General features: G+C 45.9%; 1 protein-coding gene across 4 annotated transcripts in view; it reads left to right on the top strand.

The window, feature by feature from the left end:
* Irf2 (interferon regulatory factor 2) overlaps positions 1-23,510 on the top strand; it is a 107,522-nt gene that overhangs the window by 73,671 nt on the left and 10,341 nt on the right. For all 4 annotated transcript variants that reach the window (XM_038325639.1, XM_038325636.1, XM_038325638.1 and 1 more), the window contains exon 6: positions 5,245-5,362. In XM_038325639.1, the coding sequence (XP_038181567.1) occupies positions 5,245-5,362 (118 nt within the window). The remainder of the gene's footprint in view (positions 1-5,244; positions 5,363-23,510) is intronic.

The following is a 23,510-nucleotide window of genomic DNA, read 5'->3' as shown; positions in this document are numbered from 1 at the left end:
GAGCACTTACAGAGAGATGGGGGAGCTTTTCCATAGGCCTTTTATCTGATGGCATTCTTTTTTTTTTTTTTTTTGGTTTTTCGAGACAGGGTTTCCCTGTAGTTTCTAGAGCCTGTCCTGGAACTAGCTCTTGTAGACCAGGCTGGCCTCGAACTCAGAGATCCGCCTGCCTCTGCCTCCCGGGTGCTGGGATTAAAGGCGTGCGCCACCACCACCTGGCTTGATGGCATTCTTTTTAATCGTTTATTTTTATTTCATGTGCATTCGTGGTTTTGCCTGAATGTATGTCCATATGAGGGTGTTGGATCCCCTGGAACTGGAGTTACAGACAGTTGAGAGCTGCCATGTGGGTGCTGGGAATTGAACCCGGGTTCTCTAAAAGACCAGTTCTTAACCACTGAACCATCTCCCCGGGCCCGCAATGGCATTCTTTTTTTATTTTATTTTTTATTAAAAAATTTCTTTCTCTTCCCCGCCTCCCTCCTTGATGGCATTCTTAGTTTAGAGCTGGCTCACAGTAGTAGACTGCTATGTTAATATATATTTTTTAAAGATTTAATTGACTAGTAACGTGATGTTAGTTCTGAAACAGAGGGGTCAAGGATGCCTATTGTGGAGGCTAAAGCTAGCTCATGGCAGGTTAATTGGTCCTGGACCAGCAACATTCCAGTCTCCTTATATTACTGCAGTTATTCAATGGGTCAGTCTCTCCAGACACAATAAACCAGAAATTCTTGTTCACCCGTCTATGGATAACTTCAGGAAATAAAGTTAAACTACTTAGGCAAAGTTTTGGAACCCAGTGGAGTTTATATTTAATGGTGGCTCATGGTAGGAGGAAGAGAATGACAAACTCTAGCAAGTGTAGACAGAGATGGTGACCAATGCGGTGGAGAGGAGGGGACGGTTTCTTCCGGGTGTGACCAGTAAAGACAGGAGTGGATTAAACAATAGGCTACAGGGAGGGAATTCTAGGCTTGGAGCTTGTTTGTGGGTGAAGTGAGAGAGAGCCCAGGCGAGCAAGCACCAGCTGACTGAGGTTCAGAGTTGCGAACAGTCACTCTAGAACAACGTTGGAAGCCTTGAGAGCAGTCCTTCTCTGAGACAGGAATTCTCTGAGATGACAGGAAAGAAAAGGAAGGGAAGAATGAGCAAGGACAGAGGTCAAAAGGGAACCAGCAGTGAGAGGTGGGGAAGTGTCAGGTAAAGAGGCCCTGCAGCAACTTTCATTCTCTGTGGTGCTGGGACTGCTGTGCTGGGAGTCTCTGCACCCTCCCAGGCTCAGTTCCCTGCCTTCATTATGAAGCTCAGCCTGGACCTTTCGTTAGCAGATCCCATGTCCTCGATTTGACATTAAGAGAGCATTTGGGATAGGAGGTGCGTTAGGGTGGGAACAATTCTTATGGCTGTTCCATTGGGCCCTGGAAGGGCAGATCTAGACAAAGCCCAGGGCAGAGGCAGAAATGGCTCGGAGCAGAGGGAGGAGTAAGATGCTTCAGGCATCAGCTCATCTGCTGCCTTATCTGAGGTCCACTCTAAGCCCATCTAGCAAGCCAAGCGGGAGACCAGCCACAGTGGGAGGTTTCCCAGTTGTAAGGACGGCCACCACGTGCCCTTAAAACTCTCCATTGTGCTAGTTTCCTTTCGCTTAAAAAAAATCCGTTAATCTCTGCACTAGGCCTTAGGTTCTGTAATTACAGAAGATGTCTTTGAGCTTTGAGATTTGGCAGGGCTAATGCACCGTGGAGGGAATCTGCCCGAGCACGGTTTGTTTGTTTGGTTTTGCTGGCATGAAGCAGGAGACTTAGAAACCAAGGTAGCTACAGGTGTTAATTTGTAGAAGAGCCTCTGTCTGACAGGAGGCTCAGCACTCCCTGGGCTAGAGCAAGGTATGGTTGAGACCAGGCAGAAGTGGGCCTTTAGAGGTGACCAGGACAGGCCACCGGTCACTTACACTGTCTCTGTGCATGCTCCCTAAAGGATGATTCACAGTTCGGAATCCTTGGGTTTATAATGTAATTTAGGTTGTTTAAAACATGTTTGTATCATGCTGTTTATTATTTATTTATGCGTCTGTGCGCATGCCCACACATGCACAGTGCTCAGCGGAGGTCAGAGGACAAGCTAGGGAAGCGTGTCTCTCCTACCACGTGGGTCTGAACTCAGGCCCTCGGGCTCGGCAGCCAGTGCCTGTATCTGCTGAGCCACCTTGCTGGCCCAGTTCAGCTTCTGATATCCCCATTTCTAATGGTCTCAAAACTTTTGACTGAGTTCTTGAAGAAACGTCTCTCTTGGGATCATTTGTTCCACTTGCCAGGGAGCTGAACAGCCCACTGTGCTGGGCGCATGTCACCATCTTGTCCCCCTGGGGGGACACTAGCAATGAGCGTTTGCCCAGAGAGGTGGGAGGAGGAGTAAGGTGGGTTCCAAATAGCCTCTCAGTAGCCAACGGCTGAAAGTTCTGCCTTGGGCAGGACACCAGGTAGGCAGAGAGGAGCAGGGGTCCACCCCGGTCTGTCTCTCTCTCACCCTGATCCATCTCTGTTCCGCCCCCATCCATCTCTGTTCCACCCCAATCATCTCTGTTCCACCCCATCTGTCTTGGTCTCCATTAGGATGAGTGCAGAAGGCAGAGGCTGTCTTTGCATTTGAACGTCCTACACAAGCAAAGGCTTAGCTCAGCTCCTCCATCTCACCAGGCTAAATGGAGCGTGATCTGGGATAATTAATTTAGTGAGTCATAATTTTCTCTCACAAGAAGTGACAAAAGTATCACTTGCCACCAGCTAAACTGGAGATCATGTGAAATACTTAGAGGTCCCGTTGCAAAGTCAGAATAATTGGGTTTTTGAATAATGCAAACCTGACTGTTTTATTACTTGGATATGGCATCTACAAATAGAATAATCCTTTTTAAGGAGACAAAAGAAGATCGTACAGAAGCAGTTCTTCCTGTCCTTTATTCAGAGACCCGTACTTGGTTCCCTGGGGGAGGAATTGAGGAAATGAAGAGGCATAAAAGGATCTGGAACATGGCTGTGGAAGAGAAAGCAGAGCAGGGGCCTTTGAGAGAGCTGCGGAGAAAGGACAGTGCCGTGGGGAGGCGCGCACCCACAGCCACATCACAGGGTTCAGGCTCTTGAGGAGGAGGCATGGATCAGCATTTAAAACCAACACTCAGGCCGGGCGGTGGTGGCGCACGCCTTTAATCCCAGCACTCGGGAGGCAGAGGCAGGCGGATCTCTGTGAGTTCGAGGCCAGCCTGGTCTACAAGAGCTAGTTCCAGGACAGGCTCTAAAAAAAGCTGCAGAGAAACCCTGTCTCGAAAAACCAAAAAAAAAAAAAAAAAAAAAAAAAAACACTCAGGAGGCAGAAGCAGGTGGATCTCTGTGAGTTCAAAGTCAGCTTGGTGTACAGAAGGAGTTCCAGGACAGCCAAGGCTATGCAGAGAAGCCCTGTCTCAAAAAATAAGTCAGGAAACAAGCAAGCAAACAGGCGAACAAACAAATAAATAACAAAACGGGGGACAATGTCCTCCCTGTTTGGTGCCAGAGGATGAAGCTGAGGGGAAGGGACTTGAGAAAGGGCCCATGGATTTGGGAAGAAGTTCTTTTGGTGACCTTCGATGGTAGTGAGTGTTATTCTGTAATAAATGCCTGTCTCTATTCATTTCATTTAAACTTCTCCTCACTCCATGGTATGGGACTCGTTACTGTTCTTAGCACACAGATGTCTACAGTGCCTTAGGAAGGGATTGCAGCGTTAAATTCAGCCCGCAGACCAGTGAGAAGCCAAGGATCCAGGCTTGGTCTGGCTCCCGCTCCTCTTGTGAGCATGTCCTCTGGGGGCTTCATTCTGCCTGTGGAGGTGAGACAAGACTGTAGGCCTTTTCAAGGATGCGCATGAGGAGGCAGAGTTAGCAGAGGCAGGCACTTGTTCAGATGTTTGACTATAAAGAAAGGAAAACTGGAAAGGCCCTTCCCACCCTCCCCAACAGGTCAAGCCTTTAATTGGAACTTATTAACAAGGAGGAATACAAGACGCCGAGAGAGAAAGGACTGAAATTTCTGCTCAGTGGGCCTGCCCTGGACCCGTCTGGATATTTGGTCTTTGGCAGAGTTGGTAAACCCTACTACAGCAAGTTTGTTTTGTTTTGTTTTTCTCAAGCTGAGTTGAACATCAAGGTGAAGCCTTTCAAATCATAGTAGTCATAGGCGTTTCCCAGAGGATCATGGAGACTGTATGGAATTTGATCTTGTTCCCCAGTGTGACCAGTTGCTAAGAATGGCTCATAGGCCTCAGAATGCCAAGTACTCCCGATGTTGCCACTCCCACAATCCTCTCTGCTTGCAGCCCTGTCCTCATTCTCCTCCTCCAGCCTCTCCTTCTGTTTTGGATTCCTTAGGAGTTGTCTTATGTGGCTTTTTTGGGGGGTGGGGGTGGGGGCTTATTGCTATCATTGAAACAAATGTAGTCCTAGTGGAAGGACGTATTCTCATCGAAGGTCTGAGAGTCACAAGTACTGATTTTCCTTGATTGGCTGATAGTCTTACGGAGGGGAAGTTCAAATACACACGAATCAAGAGTTCAAACAGGGAAAGAACGTCTTCCGCTTTCTCCAGTGCCACGATGTAGCTTTTTGGGCTGGGTGGGCGTTTTAGGCATAAGAAGGACATTTATGTGACACTGTGGAGGTGGGGTTGGTGGCCTGTCTGGTGATGAGTCGGTGAGAGACTTCAGGTGAGGTCGTGGCCCTTATATCGGATCACCAGGGCAGGGTGCTCGAGTGGCTGTACCCCACCACGGAGCGTCCCTGGATGCTGACCATCTTCCTCAGGGCTCCTGTCACTGGCTAATCATGATTGCAAAAGCATGGAAATGGCTTCTCCCTCTGAGAGAATCCGGAAGTCGGTTCCTCTGCAGCCTCCCTCAGAGGAGGGAGGCTTGGGTCCCACTCAGCCCAGGGCTTGCACCAGAGAGCTGCCGCTCTGCCCAATCACAGAGCTATCCTGTGCAGCTGCAGGTATTTCCTGAAGGCAAGCCAGATGTGCTGAGAGCATTTCCTTGAAGGAAAATGAAAGAAACCGAATAGCTAGCGTCTTTAATGTCAGGCTAATTTAGAGAGGCAGGGGATGCATTTGGGACAAACCCCAGGATTCAACAAATTAGACGGGGACAATGGAAGCTAAGAAAAGGGCGGGAAAGGAAGTGTTCTCAATTCTTTTTTTCTTTTCTTCTTCCTAGCAAGAACCAGTTGAGTCATCTTTGGGGCTTAGTAATGGAGTAAGTGACCTTTCTCCTGAGTATGCCGTCCTGACTTCAGCTATAAAAAATGAAGTGGATAGTACGGTGAACATCATAGGTAAACTGTTTTGACATCTTATTTTTATGCTCCCGAGCAGCCTCCAAGGTCTAAAATTTGCAAAACAGTAATCTCAAAATAACATAGTAAGAGGAAGTCTTGGAACATGTCCAAATCCAAGTTCTAGTCCCTCGAGGTCAGGGCTTCAAAGATGAGATCAAGATTCGTAGACGAGTCAGAACCAAGGAAAGAAAGCCAGGTTTGAAATGCTTCCTCCCTTGTGGCTGATGGCTGGCGGCTCCTCATTGATCATTGTTCAGTCACAGGGACAGAAATGTCGTTTATTTAACTTGGGAACCAAGGAGAGGAAAGGTCATCCTGTGGGTCCTCAGAGCTTCCTCCTTGTGACACCTGCCCAGAGGTAGCACTCATTTTGCTGGCCAAGAAACTGAGGCACAGAAACTTTCTGTCAAAGGACTGGCTGGTCCTACAGATTCACGGTGCGTTCTCTACCATCCAGACACAGTTCTATGGGCAGAAAGTAAATAGGGGACAAGCTCAGCTCTATTCCCAGTTTTGTGGGGACACAGTAAACAGACAAAGCCACAGGCAAGCATAGCACCCCCCATTTGTGGCCTGTGATATAAAGGGAGAAAACAGAGGTGCTTGGGAATGCCTAGAAACCAGATTTACGTGGCGGTCGCAGTGGGTGTCCTCAGAAGAGCGACATTCATTCCCCTGTAGCGGGCGTGTGAGGAGCAGCAGGTGACACATGGAGGCAGAGGTGATATTGACAGGGGCCCTGGGCAGAGAACATCTGAGGGAACAGAGAGCAGGCCAGGCTGCAAAGCACGGAAGCATGGTGACGGTGACGGGTCAGGAGGTCCCCTCAGAGGGAGAGGAAGTGCGATGCTATTCCTGGTTGTCAGCTCGAACACACACACACACACACACACACACACACACACACACACGCTACCTGCTTTAATCCAGATCTTTAGAGGTGGGCGAGCCACCTTCAATATGGGACACACCTTCTGGCAGCCTTCATGAAGGGCATGGAAGAAGGAAGCTTTTTCTGTTTTGCCTGTTTGCCTTGTTCTCTATGGCCAGTCCCTTCCTCCACTGGTATTAGAACCTGCTTGAGTAAGGATTTTGGCTTATACTGAAGACCAGCTAAGACATTCGGCCTCATGGACTGAACAGCCTCTTGGACTTTCCATTGGTCAACAGCCATTGTTGGACTAGCTGAACCACAACATATAAGCCATAAATTCATCCTATTGGTTCTGTTTCTCTGGAGAGCTCTGACTAATACAGATTTTGATGCCAGAAGTGGTTCCAGAGCAACAAACATATAAGAATGATTTTTTTTTAAGTATCTGGAATAGGTTTTCCAATTTGCCAACACTACAGTTACTGAAACCTCTCCTAGAAGCTTGGAAAATAGCAAAAGCTCGTGATGGAAACTATTTTACAAACTTCAGGAGAAACATGCATTGAATCATTCTGATTTGCCAGCTGTGAGAAGCAACAGATTTGGTGACTGTGTATATAAAACTTTTGACAGTTCGTGGAAAAATAAGGAAAACCATGATGCTTTGCTCCTAGCATCTCTGGATAAACTGACAAAGGGAAAGAACGAGACCCATGATCCAGCTAACCAACTTTAGTATCTTGGGATACAGTGAAAGACAGCAATGAACTTGGTGATAAAACTGACCAGCCCCAAGTGCACACAAACAGCCTAAAGGCCTCTAAGTGTCCCCCAAAGAGAACCTCTCTAGTAGCCACGGAGTGCAAGTTGTGCAAAGTCAAACCAAAGCTCTCATTATAAGGTTGGCTGAATTAACCGTGAAAATTCTAGCCACAGTTTTGGAGGGAGTCGAGATGGAGGGTGTTGGTAGTTAAAGTAAGGGCATTAACTGGTGAAGAATGGGATCTTTAACTTGGGGTGAAGATGTGTGGGAGGCCCCTATGGAAGCTGAGAACTTTGAACCCTCAGATTCTCAAGGGCTTATCTTAGGAAGGAGTTTCTCCACCCTCAGCCGACAATGTACTCATATGCCCAGCCCCTGAAATATTGCCTTTTTCACCTTTGATCCTTCCTTGTCTGCTAAGCCAGCAGTGACTGTCACTGAAGGAGATGACAGGCCTATGTCCCTCAGGGCCCACCAGTGTTGCTTCTAGACCTATAACCAGACTTAAGGCTAAGCAGGCCCCTAGAGAAGAGATAGGAAGTGTAGGCCACAAGGAGGTGCACCACATAGAATACTAAAGAATTTAATGAGTTGGCTAATCTGTTCAAGCAGAAGTCTTGAAGGGATATGCATGGTAATGGATTTTAAGGGTATGGGATAATGGTGAAAGGAGCGCAAGACTGGATCGCACTGTGTTTACTGATCTGAACCCACAAAGTGAAGATTTTATCTTTAGTATAGATTCTTGCTCAGTTACGAATGGTGTTGAAAGTTTGAATGGTTGACTGAAGCATTTGTCAAAAGAAGACTGAAAAGGAATTGGAGATGCCCAATATCCCTTGGCTTAGCTGATGAAGGGATTTTAAGGATTAGGGAAGAAGCAGTGCTAGAGAGGGTGCTCCATGTAAAACCTAACCCTCCACAATGGGAAGACCCAGAAGACGCGCCCTTCGCCAATCCTGTCAGACAGCAAAATGGTGAGGGGGTACAGCACATCTGAGGAGTTTTGGTGTCCCTTCCCTCGCTTAGGGTTGGAGATGCTCTGCTCATTTGGATGAATTAAATGCAGTGGGTTTAATTGGGGCTGGAAGCAACAAGTGCCAGGTGGCAGTACTTGCCAAAGGCATGGTGGTTGTCCTTATCATAATGAGCAGCCTAGACAAAACACTGTTGACAACAGCCTAGACAAAGCAATGTTGACAGCAGCCTAGCCAGTAATGGTCAGCACAGGTAAAATGATTCTTATGGTGGTATGACTTATATGGACCTTTGGTGCTGGCTAGTCAAATTGGAGTTTCCAGTGCCTACTGCATCTTTGTTTGAGCTGTACAAGTGGAAAAAAAATTGCAAACAAATGAAAGATAGGTGACATTGGATCACGGCAAAAGAGAATCTCAGCTTAGGAAGCAATTTCCAGGCTTGAGTCAGTTTGCAGAGGCAGGTCCCCTTGAAAGAAGGGACAGTCAGTTCTCCTGAGGAAGGACCTTGATAAAATACATAAAAGTTTTACTGTTAGCCTTTCTCCAGTCATCCCCCAGAGGAACCTACGGCCTTTTACAAGGATAACTGTTCGCTGGGGGGAAGGTCTATTGGATACAGGCCCTGAATTGATGCTGATTCTGGGAGCTCCCAAGAAATGTTCTGGCCCTCCAGTTAAAGTAGGGGCTTATAGAGGTCGGATGATTGATGGAGTTTTGGCCAAAATATAGCTCACAATAGGCGCAGCCCCGCCCCCAATCCATCCGCTAGTCAGTTCCCTGGTTTCACAATGTATAATTGGTATATATACTTAAAAGTTGGCAGAATTCTCGTATTAGTTCCCTGACCTGTGAAGCAAGGGCTATTGTGGTTGGAAAGGCTAAATGGAAGCTCAGCCAGGGAAAACAGTCAAAGACATTACTGCATCCCAGGAGGAGCTGAAGTGATTAGTGCCACCATCAAGGACTTGCAAGAGGCAGGGGTGCAGGTCCCCACCACATCTCCCTTTAACTCTCCTGTCTGGCCAGTGCAGAAGACACATGGATCATAGACAATGACAGCTGACTATCAAAAACTCAATCAAGTAGTGAATCCAATTGCAGCTCCTGCACCAGATGTGGTGTCCTTACTTGAGCAGATTAACGCATCTCCTGGTATGTGGTATGCAGCTATGGAATGGCTTTTTCTTAGTACTGGTCCATAGGATCACAAGAGACAATTTGCTTTCAATTGGTAAGGCCAGCAGCACACTCTTCCAGTTTTACCGCAAGAATGTATTCACTCTCCAGCCCAGTGTCAGAACCTTGTTTAAGGAGATCTTGATCATTTGTCTTCAACAAAATAATACCACATTGGTTCACAATATTGGTGATATGCTGATTGTACCTAGTGAGCAAGAGGTAGCAAGCACTTTGGACATGGTAATTTGTGCACATCAGAAGATGAGAAATAAACCCAACCAAAAATTCAAGGGCCTTCTACCTCAGTGAAATTTTTAGGAGTCCAGTGGTGTGGGGCATGCAAAGATATTCCTTCTTAGGTGAAGGATAAGTTTGCATTTGGCCCCTCCCACCACCAAGAAAGAAGCATATTTAGTGGACCTGTTTGGATTTGAGGCAGCCTATTCCTCACATGGGTGTGTTACTTCTGCCCCTATACCACATGGCTTAGAAAGCTGCTAGCTTTGTGTGGAGCATGGACAGGAGAAGGCTCTTCAACAGCTCAGGCTGCTGTGCGGACTGTTCTACCACTTGAACCATAAGATCAGAGCAGTCCTGATGATACTTGAGGTGTCAGTGGCAGACAGGGATGCTTTTTGGAGCCTTTTGGGGCAGGGCTCTTCCATCATCTGCAGACAACTATTCTCCCTCTGAGAGACAGCTCTTGGCTTGCTGTTGAACCTTAGTGAAAACAGAATGTTTGACAATGGGCTACAGAGTTACCATGCAACCCGACTGTCCGTCATGAGCTGGGTGTTATCTGACCCAACAAGTCATAAAGTAGGACGGACACAGCTGAAATCCGTTATCAAATGGAAGCAGTATACATGTGATCTGGCCCAAGAGGGTCCTGGGGGTACTAGCAAGTTCCATTAAGAAGATGCTCAAATGCCTATGGTTTCTACTCCTGTTACAATGTCAGCTGCCCCCAAGCCTGCACCTATAGCTTCATGGGATATGCCCTGTGATCAGCTGAGTGAGGAAAGCAAGCAAACTGGGGCCTGGTTTACTGATGGTTCTGCACTTTATGCAGACATCACTCAGAACTGGACAGCTGCAGCATGCCTGGGACAAGGTCGGACAAGCCTGAAAAATGCTGGTGAAGGGATACCTTCACTGGAGGAGAACGTTCACATGTTCATACATTGTGTTTAAAAGGAGAAATGGCTAGATGTTCAATTGTTCACCGATTCATAGGCTGTAGCCAATGAATTTGCTGAATGGTTGGAAAATTGGGGAGGAAGGTATTCAGGGAAGAAGTATGAAGCTAGATCTCTCCAAACGAATGAAGGACGTGAAGAGTCTCGTGGCCCACGTAAATGCTCCTCAGAAAGCCACTTCAGCAGTGGGGGCTTTCAGGAATCAAGTACATAGGAGGACACATTCTGTGGCCAGCCAGCCTCTTTTCCCAGTCTTCCCTGTCATTGCCCACGAACAATGTGGCCATGGTAGCAGAGATGGGACTTATACATGGGTTCAACAACATGGACTTCTGCTCACCAATGCTGACCTGGCTACACTGATGCTGAGTGCCAGCCAGATATGCCAACTGCAGAGACCAACACTGAGCACCTGCAGATATGACGTCCTTCCTTGAGGTGACCAGTCTGTGACCTGGTGGCAGGTTGGCTACGCTGGACCATTTCCTCCATGGAAGAGACAACACTTCATCCTTACTGGAGTAATTACTTATTCTGGTTATGGATTTGCCTTTCCTGCGCATAATGCTTCTGCCAAAACCACCATCCAGGGACTTACAGAATGTCTTTTTACTCTCATGGTATTTCACACAGGATTGCTGCCGACCAAAGAACTCACGTCACAGCCAGAGAAGTGTGACAGTGGGCCCACCATCATGGGATCCAATGGTCTTAACCATGTTTCCCACCATTAGGAAACAGCTGCCGTGACAGAAAGATGGAGTAGCCTTTTCAAAGACACAGCTACAGCACTAATTAGGTGGCAGCAACAAGGAGGGCTGGGGCAGGGTTCTCCAGAAGGCAGTAAGTGCTCTGAATCGGTGTCCAATGTATGGTACCATTTCTCCCATAGCCGGATCCATGGGCCCAGGAATTAGGGGTGGAAAAGGGAGTAGTTCCACTCAGTATCACCCTTAGTGACCCACAAGGGAACTATTTGATTCCTGTTCCCATGACCTTAAGTTCTGTTGGCCCAGAAGTTTGGGTTGCAGAGGTGAAAGCGCTCATGCCATGAGCCAACAAACATTCCATTGAACTGGAAGATCAGACTTCCCTCTGCCTACTTAGGGCTTTGGATGCCCTTAAGCCAAAGCTAAGAAAGAAATAACAGTGTTAGGAGACGTGATTGATCCAGATTATCAAGGGGAAATTAGACTTAGCTCCACAATGGAGCTAAGAAAGATTATGTTTAGAGTGTGGGAAATCCTTTAGGGCATCTCCTGGTGCCACTACGTCCTGTGGTTAAAGTCAAGGGGAAGAAGCTACAACAACCTAATCCAGACAGGATGAAAAGGGCACAGACCCTTCAGGAATGAAGGTATGGGCCACTCTTGCAGAAAAAGAGCCAAGACCTGTTGAGGTTCATGCCAAAGGTGGAGGAAGTACAGAATGGATGGTGGAGGAAGGTGGTTATGAATACCAGCTAAGGCCACGTGACCCAGAATAGATAGTAGAGGAAGGTGGTTATGACTACCAGCTAAGGCCATGTGACCCAAAATGGATAGCAGAGGAAGATAGCTATAAATACCAACTAAGGCTAAGTGATCAGTTTCAGTAATGAGAATTATAATTGACATAAACATTTTTGTCATATTTTGTTAAGAAAGTATTTGTACAGATATTTGGGTTTTCCCTTCTTGATTCTTCTATCACCTAATTTAACAACAATTAAGAAAATATCAGTGGTTATCATATCGAAGTTTTGAGATACCAAAAAATGTCTATCAAGGCACATTGCCACCTATTCAAAATTTTTTAGAAAATATTTTAATAAATTTTAGTTCATAACTAATCACTTTCAGTAATACTTAACATTTTATTTCAAAACAGAATATTATAAATTTTTCTTTATCCCTTCTTAATCAATTTCCTTTTTTTATTATTTAAAACGATTTTTAAATTTAAATATATTTTGTTCATATTCTTCCCCTCCCCAAGTCTTTCCAGAAACTATGTTTGCAGTTGTATGAGGGATAGTCATATCATGTAAACATTATTATGACCTGGTTAAATATACAATGCATTTCTGATTGTATGCATGATAGTCATATCATGTTAGGCATAATTATGATGTGGTTATTGCTTTCAGTTGAAAGTTAACCATGACATAAGGAGATAGCTGTGTGTCAAGTTGACAAGGGGTGGACGTGTGACAGACAACCAGTTCTTGGTTGTCAACTTGCCTATATCTAGAATTAACTAGAAACCCAAGTGGCTGGGTACACCTGTGACGGGTTTTTTTTTTTTCTCAATTAAATTATTTGAAGAAGGAAGACCCACTTTTAATCTAGATCTCTCGAGGTGGGATGATCCACCTTCAGTCTGGGCCACACCTTCTGCTGGCAGCCTACATAAAGGCCACGGAAGAAGGAAGGTTTTGTTCTTTGCCTGCTTGACCTCACTCTTGCTGGCGAGGCCATTCCTTCACTGGCATTAGAGCCTACTTCTTCAGACTGATGATCAGCTGAGATAGCCTGCTTCATGGACTGAGTGACTACTGGAGTCTTGGACTTGCTGTGGGTAGAGTTGGACTAGCTGGACCATAATCTGTAAATCTAATATATATGTATATATACATATATCCTAATATATTATAATATAGTATAGCATATATTCATTCTATCAGGTCTGTTCCTCTAGGAAACGCTGACTAATACAAGTAGGCAGAAAATATAAGGACTTTGTAGATCATGGTAAGAAAGTTGGGTTTTATTCAAAATATTGGGGGGTGTTTAAAACTGAGACTGGGTGCTGGAAAGTTGACTCAGCAGTTAAGAATGTTTGCTGCTATCCCAGAGGATCAAGTTTAGCTCCCAGTACCAATGTTGGGCAGCTTACAACTGCCTGTAACTCCAGTTTCAGGGAATCTGACATTGTCTTCTGGTCTCAGTGGGTACCTGCAAACATGTCCCCATGTGCATAGACATGCAGACAGACAGACACACAGAGACATAAACATGCACACACACACACACACATACACAAGCATATAAATTTTTTAAGAACTAACAAAGCTATAACAAGCCTCTTGACTCGGCAGCTTTCTGTCTAGATTCTCAGTGGAACACTGACTGACAGTAGGCTACAGTCAGAGGCTTCAGTATCTGTCATCCCCCTGATTTTGGAGGTGTTCCCTCTTTCCTGCCTCCTGCCTCTGTGGAAGTGTCTTCTTTCCTGTCTCTTTTGCCTGGGGCACCACTTAGCTTTCTCAGCAGGCAGGCCTGGAGAATGTATGTATGACTCGGAACCCTTAAAAAAAATCTCCCCCTGCCAAACTCCAGGCACAATTTCCTAAGATTTAGCTCATTTTGAATGTGTCAGATGACTCCGGAGTTTCCCTTCATTAATAAATGAAGTCAGCCCCAAGTGATCCACCAAACGGAAGCTACGGTTGTACCATGGTTTTCCACAACTGTCGTTAATTCTATTCAGTTACTTTTGATTGACAAGTAATAATTATGAGTATATATAGGGAGCAATATGATGCTGAGATCGATGCGTCGGACACTTAATTCATCGTGGTAATAAAAACATCTGCCACCTCATCGACGTTTTATTTTGTGGTACTGGGTTTTTTTTCTTTTTTTTTTTTTTTAACAACAGTTCTTCCAGTCATTTGGAAGCGCACAGTACAGTGTTACTATCACTGACAGCACGCAGTTCTAAAGAGCTCTAAAGTCGGTCCTCAACTCCAGGCAAATGCTCCATGCCCTTGGACCAGCTGCTCCCCTTTCCCTTCCTTCCTACCAGAGCCTCCAATGATGACCTCTGTCTCTGTTTCTAATGAGATTGAATTTCTTTCAACTCACGGCCTGGGGCCAAGTAGCACTGTTTTTCTGTGCCTGAGTTCCTTCACTTAGCAATGTGTCATCTACTCTACCTTCCTCTTTTTTTTTTTTTTTTTATTTTGGTGGAGTCTGCAGTGTGTGTAGGCTTTCTCATCATTCTTTGCCCTTTTGCATGGCTGGTGCTGCTCAGAGCTGGTGTAAGGTTGAGTCATTACTCTCTTCTGGGACAAAGATGCTGCTCAGATTTCCTGATGCCATCATCCACTGGATTAACGATTCCCTTCCTAGTCTTAACAGTGACCAGGAAGTTAATAGTTAATAGACATAATAGCACATTAATAATGAATAGTAGCACGATGGTTCTGAAGATATCTTCCTGTTCAGCTGGTTGCTCTTACAAACTAAATCACACTGAGATGACCTAAAGCCATCGCATATTTCAATAGGTGGATTAGTGCTGGTGTTTACCATGTTATTGTCTCAGACTTTAAACCCCAAGGAGCTTTTGCCTACAGCCCTCCATGGATTAGCCACCTTGGTCTTTGAGGCTTGTGGATGGAGCTAAGCAACAGGGATCTGCACCCACAGCTGTAGTGACTTCTGAGCTCCTCTCTCCATCTCTTTACCTTGAAAATTGCTTCATTTACAAAAGACAGCATTTGCCACTTCCCACTGACTTGCTTTGAAACCCGGCTTGCATTTCAGTTTTGTATTTAGGTTGTAAGGCATCTGCACCTTATGTTGACGGACATATGAAAACTGGAAGCTGAAATGGGTGCTTAGTATGATAACATTTCCTAGGCTGTCCGGAGGCTCTTTAGCCAGGGAGCTGGACTGAAAATCACTGAGTTCCATGGAGATTAGCCACTGGGACATTTTCATTCTGATCTCATAAGCGGAAACTGTACAACCTGAAATGTATTGTTGCCTTGACAAATGAATTCTTGTTTAGTGTCTACAATGTATGACTCATTTTTTGCCACAAGTCATGGCAGCAACACACACACACACACACACACACACACACACACACCTAGAGTTTGAGTTCGGTTCCTAGTACCCATGTTGGGCAGCTCACAACTGTCTGTGATAAATTCCAGAGGCTTTGCCATCATCTCCTGGCTTCTGTGGGTATGTGCATATTTGCATCCATACAAACAGACAGGCAGGCAGACATCCAGACAGGGACACACACACACAAACACACACACACACACACACACACATGTAGGCAGACAGGGTCTGTGCTGTGCTCCTGCCACCCTCTCCATAACAGCTGGTAGCATCTTCAGGCAATCCAATTAGAGAGCAATGTACCCTTGCTGAATTGTGTCTTCAATGGTTCCTTTGCTCTGAGTGGCTAAAGTCACAGATAAGGCATCCAGAACACTTACTTGTGTCCCCTCTAAAAGGGGACATTTTTATCCTTTAGCGTTTAATTTTGGTTGAGTGTGTGGTGGCTTCCATGTTTAGGTCATGGGAGAAGCCAGCAGCGTGTTAAATTGTTCTGGTGGTGCCTCGCTGGCCGCCTGCCCTGGGTAGCCAAGCTTTTGCTGAGCTATATGAGAAGGATCTGCAGGCAAGCACAAGATGCCTGCAGGTGCCTCTCTCTGCCTGACTCACTGAGGCTTTGCTTTACAGCCCCATTGTGTTTCTTGATAAAAGGGAACCCCACCCTTGGCTAAGGCAGAGATCACCAGAAACAAGGGGCACTATTCAATAGTCTGACGGACATAAAGTAACCAACGTGACTGGACACAGGACAATTAGGAAGTGATGTATTTCATCTTCAATTTAAAACACACCTTGGACGACTGTCGTCTGACAGTTTCTTCCAAGTTGATTAGCTTTCTGCAAAGCAGAGCTTGAGTTTCAGGAGCCGATTCTTTCCCTTTTCTTCTGTTTCTGAGTTGCCAGGGAGACAATCTAGGACCTGTGTGCTAGGCACACACTCAAGCACTGAACTATGCAAGCTTAGCCTTAAATAGTTTTTTTGTTTATGTGTTTTGTTTTTGTTTGTTTGTTTGTTTTATCAGAACCTCAAAATCCAGGTATCAGCACAGAGCAGATACTATGTTGCTTTTTTCTTTGGCAGCTTTGCCCCCCCCCCCAAAGTATCTTCACAGAGCAGATACTATGTTGCTTTTTTCTTTGGCAGCTTTGCTCCCTCCCCCCCCCCCCAAAGTATCAGCACAGAGTAGATACTGTGTTGTTTTTTCCTTTGGCAGCTTTGACCCCAGAGCTGGGTCACCTAGTGGGACAGTCACCTTGTGCTAACCAGGACCCATAGGTGGTGGAATTAGCTGTTGTTTTGTTTTTCTAGCCTATGGGGTTTATTTTTGTGTGTGTGTGCTTAGGAAGGCTGTTATATTTCCATGACGTTTTCTCTCCTCCCCCATTCCTAGCCACCTCCCCCGTCCCCCGTTGATAATTAACTATAGGGACCTCCCGCCATTCTCTTGCCCTCTGCTTCATCTTCTTTGAGTTCTGACACCATTTCCAAGCATGCGTTGTTTCTCACTCAGGCTCTGCTTCCATTCTCCCCTCTTCCTGCTCACCCCTCAGTCGCATAGTGATTTTTTGAAAATGCCCTTATTACCATGTCACCTTTGCCTGGCATCGCCTGTCCCTGCTTGTCAATGTGCAGACTGTGTTTGAACTTGAAGCAGCCTGGATGATCTTACCATATGCAGCGAACTGTTGAAGAGGAGGTTGATGGGAGTACTTCGGGCCAAGGAGCAGCGCCAGGTCTCCCACTTCCTTTGCTAAGCGCAGCTGCTAGCCCAGCGCATTGTGCTCGTGTTTTTGGTTCCAGATCATCATCAGCCTCTGAGATGCTGATTAACTCTAATGAAGTTTCCTGGGAAACCGTGTGTGCCCTGCTCTGTGCAGTAGCATGTGATGCTGTGTGCTCTCAGGTTGGAGAGTGCCCACTGCAGCAGCTACACTCTTGCTTCTTCCTGTGCTGGTCTCAGCTAGTTGAGGTGGGAGCAGCCAGCCAGGCTAGAGGTAGCCCAGACAGCTGAACCACCCTAGGACCCAATCTCACTTTCCGTTCCTAGCCCTATTATGACTCTTTTTCTCCCAACCTAGTGTTGGCATTATTTTATAAAAATGAATGGTTGCCATATTTGACAGACACAAGCACTGGATTAACTCTTCGTGGACTTGGAGTCTAGACCTACTTTTGCATATTTGATTCATACCCCTGAAAATCTGAGACTCTGTGCATATGTGAATTAGAAACTGGATATGCTTTAGTATCTGCAAGAGGGAAAGACAGAATATCGTATAAAGTAAAAATGATAATACTGATCCTACAAACTGCATGGAGCTGTGATGATCAAATGAAATGCACAGTTGGTCATCCTCTGTTTAGAAGGAAGATAGGGTGATTCTGTTATATTCCCAAAATCAAATTAACATGCATCTGAGTAGAAAATGTGCTTCCCCGTATGCCATGTCAGCAGGGCCGGTATCAGCAATTTCAATCCTCAAACCATCTGAGGATACATTTCTCCCGATAGTGAAATGTCAATCATCTGGTTTTATACTCGTAGCCAGTGAGCTCGCTGCTTGGCCCTGTAGCTACCTGGTAACCCTGGCCATTCACCTCACCTCAGCATTTCAGCTTTGAAACTGTAAAATGATAGGCTGAGTCCCTCTCAAGGGCCTTTCTGTTTCCCATAGGCCCTGCTCTAAAACACTTTCCCTGAAGCCCGAGAGCAAGCTGCTTTCTCAGGTGGAGCCATGCATCAACTCAGCAATTGTTAATAAAGTAAAGAGTGACCTTTTAAGCCATCAAACCGGTCCATCAGTAACCAGCTATGAATAATCTTGTTGTGATTCTCAGAAATTAGATTCAGATAAAGTTACGTTCCCGAGAGTGACTTTGCATAAGGGCCTGACCTTGCTGAGTTGGATGAGCTTAGTGGATTTCTTGCTTGCTGATTCAGTTGAGAATTTCTGGCACCAGACAGGAAGCTGGAGGAAAAAAATTCACTTTGGTTTATGGGCCCAATGATTCATTAAAGTGAGATTTTTTGGGGGGGGGGAGGGGGAGGGTTTCAGGACTGGATTTTTCTGTGTAGCTTTGGAGCCTGTCTATAGACCAGGCTGGCCTTGAACTCATGGGGATCTGCCTCCCTCCTCCTCCCATGTGTTGGGATCAAAGGTGTGTGCCATCACCATCCAGCTGAGATTTGAAAGGTCTTTATCTTAAAAGGGACCTAGGAAGTAAGACTCACTCAGTTTGAACTGTGTAGGCTGCCTTTATTTAGAGAGACCATGTCACAGAGGAGTTGAAATCTAGAGCCCAAGGGAAGCTGACCTTGGCTCTTCGGATCTGCCATGGACTAGTTGGCTGACCTTTTCACTTGATTATTTTTTTTCAATTCTATCTAAAATGGGGATCATAATTACAGTGCACTTTCCTTACAGGGCTGGGAGGCTTCCGAGGGTGTGCTCAGAATTGGTTTTATTGTTATTTTTCTGTCAGGTTACTCCTTATCTATCACCTAGAGGTGTGTCGTGGAGAAAGGCGTGGGTGACGATGTCTACACACACCCACAGAACTTACCGGACTCTGCCGTTTCCCTGTTCCTGCGGAGGGATGGCCCTTGACAGTTCGGACTTTTCCAAAGGGCTCTCACCAGTATGGACAAGCTTGCCTCCTTCTCAGGAGAGCACAGCCCGTGAAGGAGACCCAGCCTTAGAGATGATGATGCAGTTGTGTAGACTGAGTAGTTTTTTGCCCGGAAGATACAAACTTAGCTGTCTGTCCTAGTAGCTAGTGTTCGGGATCCACTAATAATTTAAATGGAGCTACTTGTCTGCATTTTCTCTCAAGTCATGTATAGTAAATGAAATAGAGGACCAAAGTAATTGCTTTTAGTATATAATTCAACATTCTACCCCCGAGTTATACCCCCAGCCAGGGCAATTCTCCAAGTTTAGACAAGGCTTTTGGTTGTGTAACTAGCAGCGTGTTAAAGCTAGAATGTTTTGATCAATCGAACACCTTCTTACCCCTAACTTCTCATAGCGATATAGTCTGTTTCTTCTTTTCCACTTCTTACAGTGTTAAAAAAATCCCATTTACTGCAACCCTGGACATTAGCTGGAAGTCATTAATTGCCGTGTCCCATATTTGAGAGTCGTGGAACTCCTCACAGACTCCTGCTTTAGTCACAGAGCTGGGTCCCTTCACCTATTACTTGCTCAGGAAAAGCCTGGTGAGCTCTTTGCTGGTGCCAGGCATGAGCCCGGACCGAGTGGAGTACAGAAAGTGCTGACGGCTCTTCCCGGCTCTCAGGAAATACCGTGCACACGAGTGAAAGGTTCAATAACGAGGCACTGGGTTAGCCAGCAACAGAGGCCGAAGATCAAGGTGTGCCGCAAGGCCGCAAGGTCATCTAGTTTGGGCAGGGCCCCAACTACAGGGTGTGAGAGGCGCTTAGGGGAAGGTCACGTGAATCTGTGGGTGGGACTCAGGAAAAGCTCTAGAAAACAGGGCCCTCTGAGCAGTACCCTAAGCTCAGCGTCCATCTCCTCTAGTCCTGCCTTATGGAAGCCTTTGGGTTTCCAGCTGGAGAAAAATAAACAACAAAAAGCCTTTTCTTCCTCAACTTAGATTTCTAGATTTCCCTCTGGTTTCATCCCTCGCTTTCTCTCTCTCACCCTTTCTCTGACTTCCGCCTGTTCCGGAGATGGCTGTACGCTGACCTGCGACCCTCTAGACTTCTTACAAACCTATCCTTCCTCTTTATTGCCTCCGCTCTGGCTCTGCCAGTACCAGAGAGCGGCATCTGTGCCAAGCAGGTGCTCCACCAGTCTGGCTTGGTTGAATAACTAAGCTGGGCATTGCAAGAAAACAAACACAGAGAAAGAACCGGGGAGAACAAAGGGACGCAGGCGAAAGATACCTGAGCCGCTTGTTGTTGACAGTCCTATCCAGCTTCCTGTGGGGAACCGGGAATGGCGGCTTCCTGTTAGGAATGACAGCACAAAGGAGAAAGGAGCTTAGGAGCATTGAAATCAAAGAGGTTTTGATTGAAGTGTAGTTATTGTAGGACCCTATTTCCTTTGCCTCTTCTGCTTCCTGCTTGTACTGTGCATGGGGGTGCAGACACACACACACACACACACACACACACACACACACACACACACACACACCTGCTTGGTTTTTATTGTCACCTAACTGCTTTGTAGGGCTTTCAGTAGGATAAGACTTTGTCTTCCTGCTATTTTCTCTGTTCCCCTTTCATTTGCTTTGCTTGGGAGAAGAGGCAGAGGAAACCACAGAGAATACCTTGTCAACACCCAGAGTCTAGTGACCTTAACTACTGATGTCCTCATTCTCAGGATTGGATACTCTGAAGTATAAAATAAGACTTTAGGTCTCCGTCTCCTTATGTGACTTCTCTTTCTTCTCTTTTTTTTTTTTGCTTCCAAGAAACCCCAGATCGTATCCAGATTCCCCCCATTCTGTGTGTCATGGCTTTGAGGGCTCTTTTATTGTGCTGTGGTCCCCTTTATTATAGATCCTGTGACTTTTCAGCTCTGCTTTCCCTGAGTAGAATCCAGTTAATAACCTTACTGTGCTTCTAAAAGCAATTAAAACTGAAAGTTATTTAAAAAGAAGTTAGCGTGGGGCTGGAGAGATGCCTTCCGGAGGACCTCAGGTCTATTCTCAGCACCCACTCTGAGAGGCTCACAAATCAGCTCCAGGGGATCTGATGCTTTCTCCTGGCCTCTGCAGGCACTCACACACGGTGCCACATGCTCACTCACACATGGGGCCACATGCTCATGCATGCATGTGCACACACACACGCATGCACACATGCACACGTGCACAAATGCTCACGTGTGCATGTGTGTCTGTGTCAGGGTCTCACTGTGTATCCCTGACTGATCTGGAATTCACACTATAGACCAGCTGACCTAGAACTCAGAGCTCCTCCTAAGTCTGCCTCTCAAGTGATGGGATTAAGGGTATGCACCACCATGCCCAGAAGGTATTTTTTTTTTAATAAAAATATACTAGGACTGGAGAGATGGCTCAGTGGTTTAAGTTTGCCCTGCTCTTGCAGAGGACTTTTGTCCAGTTCCCAGAACTCATGCTGTACAGCTCACACTGCCTGTAGCTCAAGCTCCAGGGGAATCCGAAGCCTCTGTCCTCTGGGGGTGCTTACACTCACATGCACACGCACACACTTAATAATAAATGAAATCTTGAGACGTGTGTTCAAACATAATTTGACAGCCAAAGAGACACTTTGAGTGGCTGAAACCAGAGCTGCTGAGAGTAGGTAACTTTCAGAAAGACTGGAGTGTGGCCTCTTCTGGCCAACACTGAACATTTTGCCTCTGCAGAAGGATGGGACAGGGAGTGGAGCAGAGCACTGTGCAGAACCGCACCGTGCAGAACCGCACCGTGAGCATGTGGCTAAGTCACTGTGCCTCTCTCTGTTGGACCCACTTTCTTTGTATCAGGATCCTGGTGCTTTGTTCTGATGACTGAAATGCCAAAATCACCTCCGTGCACCTAAGTACAGTGTTGATCGTGGTTGCCTTGTGCTTTGAGGACCGGAGGGAAATGTGTTAGCACCCTACTTTCTCCCCCTTTACTAAATGGAGCCAATTTTCAGGGACATTTAATGCAATTAGCTGGTGACAACAGCATATGGTCAATTCTGCTCAAAGTTAGAGCATAGCACCAGAGACATTGAAACTAAAATCATGATGGGCTATCTTTATTTACTCAAAATAATAAATGGTCAAAATAAAAATGGCCACAACACCAAATGCTAGCAAGGATGTAGAGAAATTAGGTCACTCTGACACCACGGATGAGAATGTAAAATATGCACCCGCCCCGGGGAACAGTTTGGCTGGTTCTCGTGAAGCTAAACGTGGAATTTCCGTATGAGCCAGCAATTACACTCTTGGATGTTTATCCCAGAGGAATGGAAACATGTTTGTGGAAAATTTGAACACAAATGTTCACAGCAGCCTTGTCGGTACTAGGCAAAGACTGGTATCAACCCAATCATCCGTCAGTGGGTGGATAGTTAAACAAATGGAATAGGTTCTCCAACAGTTTGTAAACAACTAGTGTGTGCACCAACAACAGAGAGCCTGCTATGGGTACACACAACTTGGTGGCTTGCTGGGGAATTGGGCTAAGTGGGGAAAAAAAAAGCCAACCTCAATGGATTGCAGCATGAATATAATTTATTATTGTCCCCCAAATAATTTTATTCTTAGTTTTTTTACCTCTTCTTTAATTTCATATACATAAACATAACCTGATAATTCCATTTTGTATTGCTCATTTGTGTATTTTTTTAAGGAATAAATAACCACTTGGAATTGGATGACCAGATAGAGGAGAAGACCGATTTTCCCTCTCTCAGAAGCCATTAATTGCTTAGAGGTGGGGCCACATGAGATGTTCCCCATGCCAGCTGCTGTTGTCATGTTCAGTTCTTGTTTAGACAACAATATAATTGAGATTCCAAGATATCACTTCCCCGTCTTATACGGAAGAAACTATCTCACAGTAGACTCCCTGGTCCTCTGACTCTTGGAGACTTTCTGCCCATCTCTTCTCCGATGTTCCCTGAGCCTTAGTGTAGGGGTGTGTTGTCGATGTACCAGTTGAGTCTGGGTACCCCACAACCACCTTTTCTCTTCACCAAAATAAAGATTTTAATTTAAAATATATGGAAGCAGTTTCAGAGTGCTTGGATCCGTCTTATCAGTGTCTGGGCAGTTAATATTCATATTTGTGAGCCTCAGGGAGTCATTTCATTGTTCTGATGTTTTGGACAGTCGGTCACATTCAGATCAGGAGAGCAGAGAAGAACTTCCCCTTTCCATTCAGCCGGAAATGGCACAGTGGCTGGGTTTTTGTTTTCCTTCTTGTGGAAGTTTGACAATGTCTGTCTGGACCACAGAATCCTGAAAATAGGCACAGCACTTTGTTGCAGAGCAAGGGCAGAGAACAGAACTAGGTTGGGTTTAGAGAATTGGGAAATCTGGCCTGAGGTTTGATCAAGATGCAGCCCGAGGTCTTGGCCGTGATCAGGTTGAATAGAGACCGTGAACAGTCACCAGAGTGTAGCGTAAGCAGGCATGTGGGGGGCACATCTGGGCCAACTCATTGCAAACTTCTTCTCTGAGACATGAACTCAGAACTCGAGTTTGGCTTTCAGCTTCCTGGCAGGTGACGTGGGGGAGGCCTGGAATCGGAACCCTAGTTGACAGCCTGCCTGAGCCGAGGAAGGTTTTCCGTTTGAGAGTGTGTGCCGTAA

The sequence above is a fragment of the Arvicola amphibius genome, chromosome 4 (assembly GCF_903992535.2).
Source record: "Arvicola amphibius chromosome 4, mArvAmp1.2, whole genome shotgun sequence".
NCBI classification, from domain to species: Eukaryota; Metazoa; Chordata; class Mammalia; order Rodentia; family Cricetidae; genus Arvicola; species Arvicola amphibius.
Note: the sequence above shows the minus strand (reverse complement) of the source record. Positions and strands in the feature narration are given on the sequence as shown.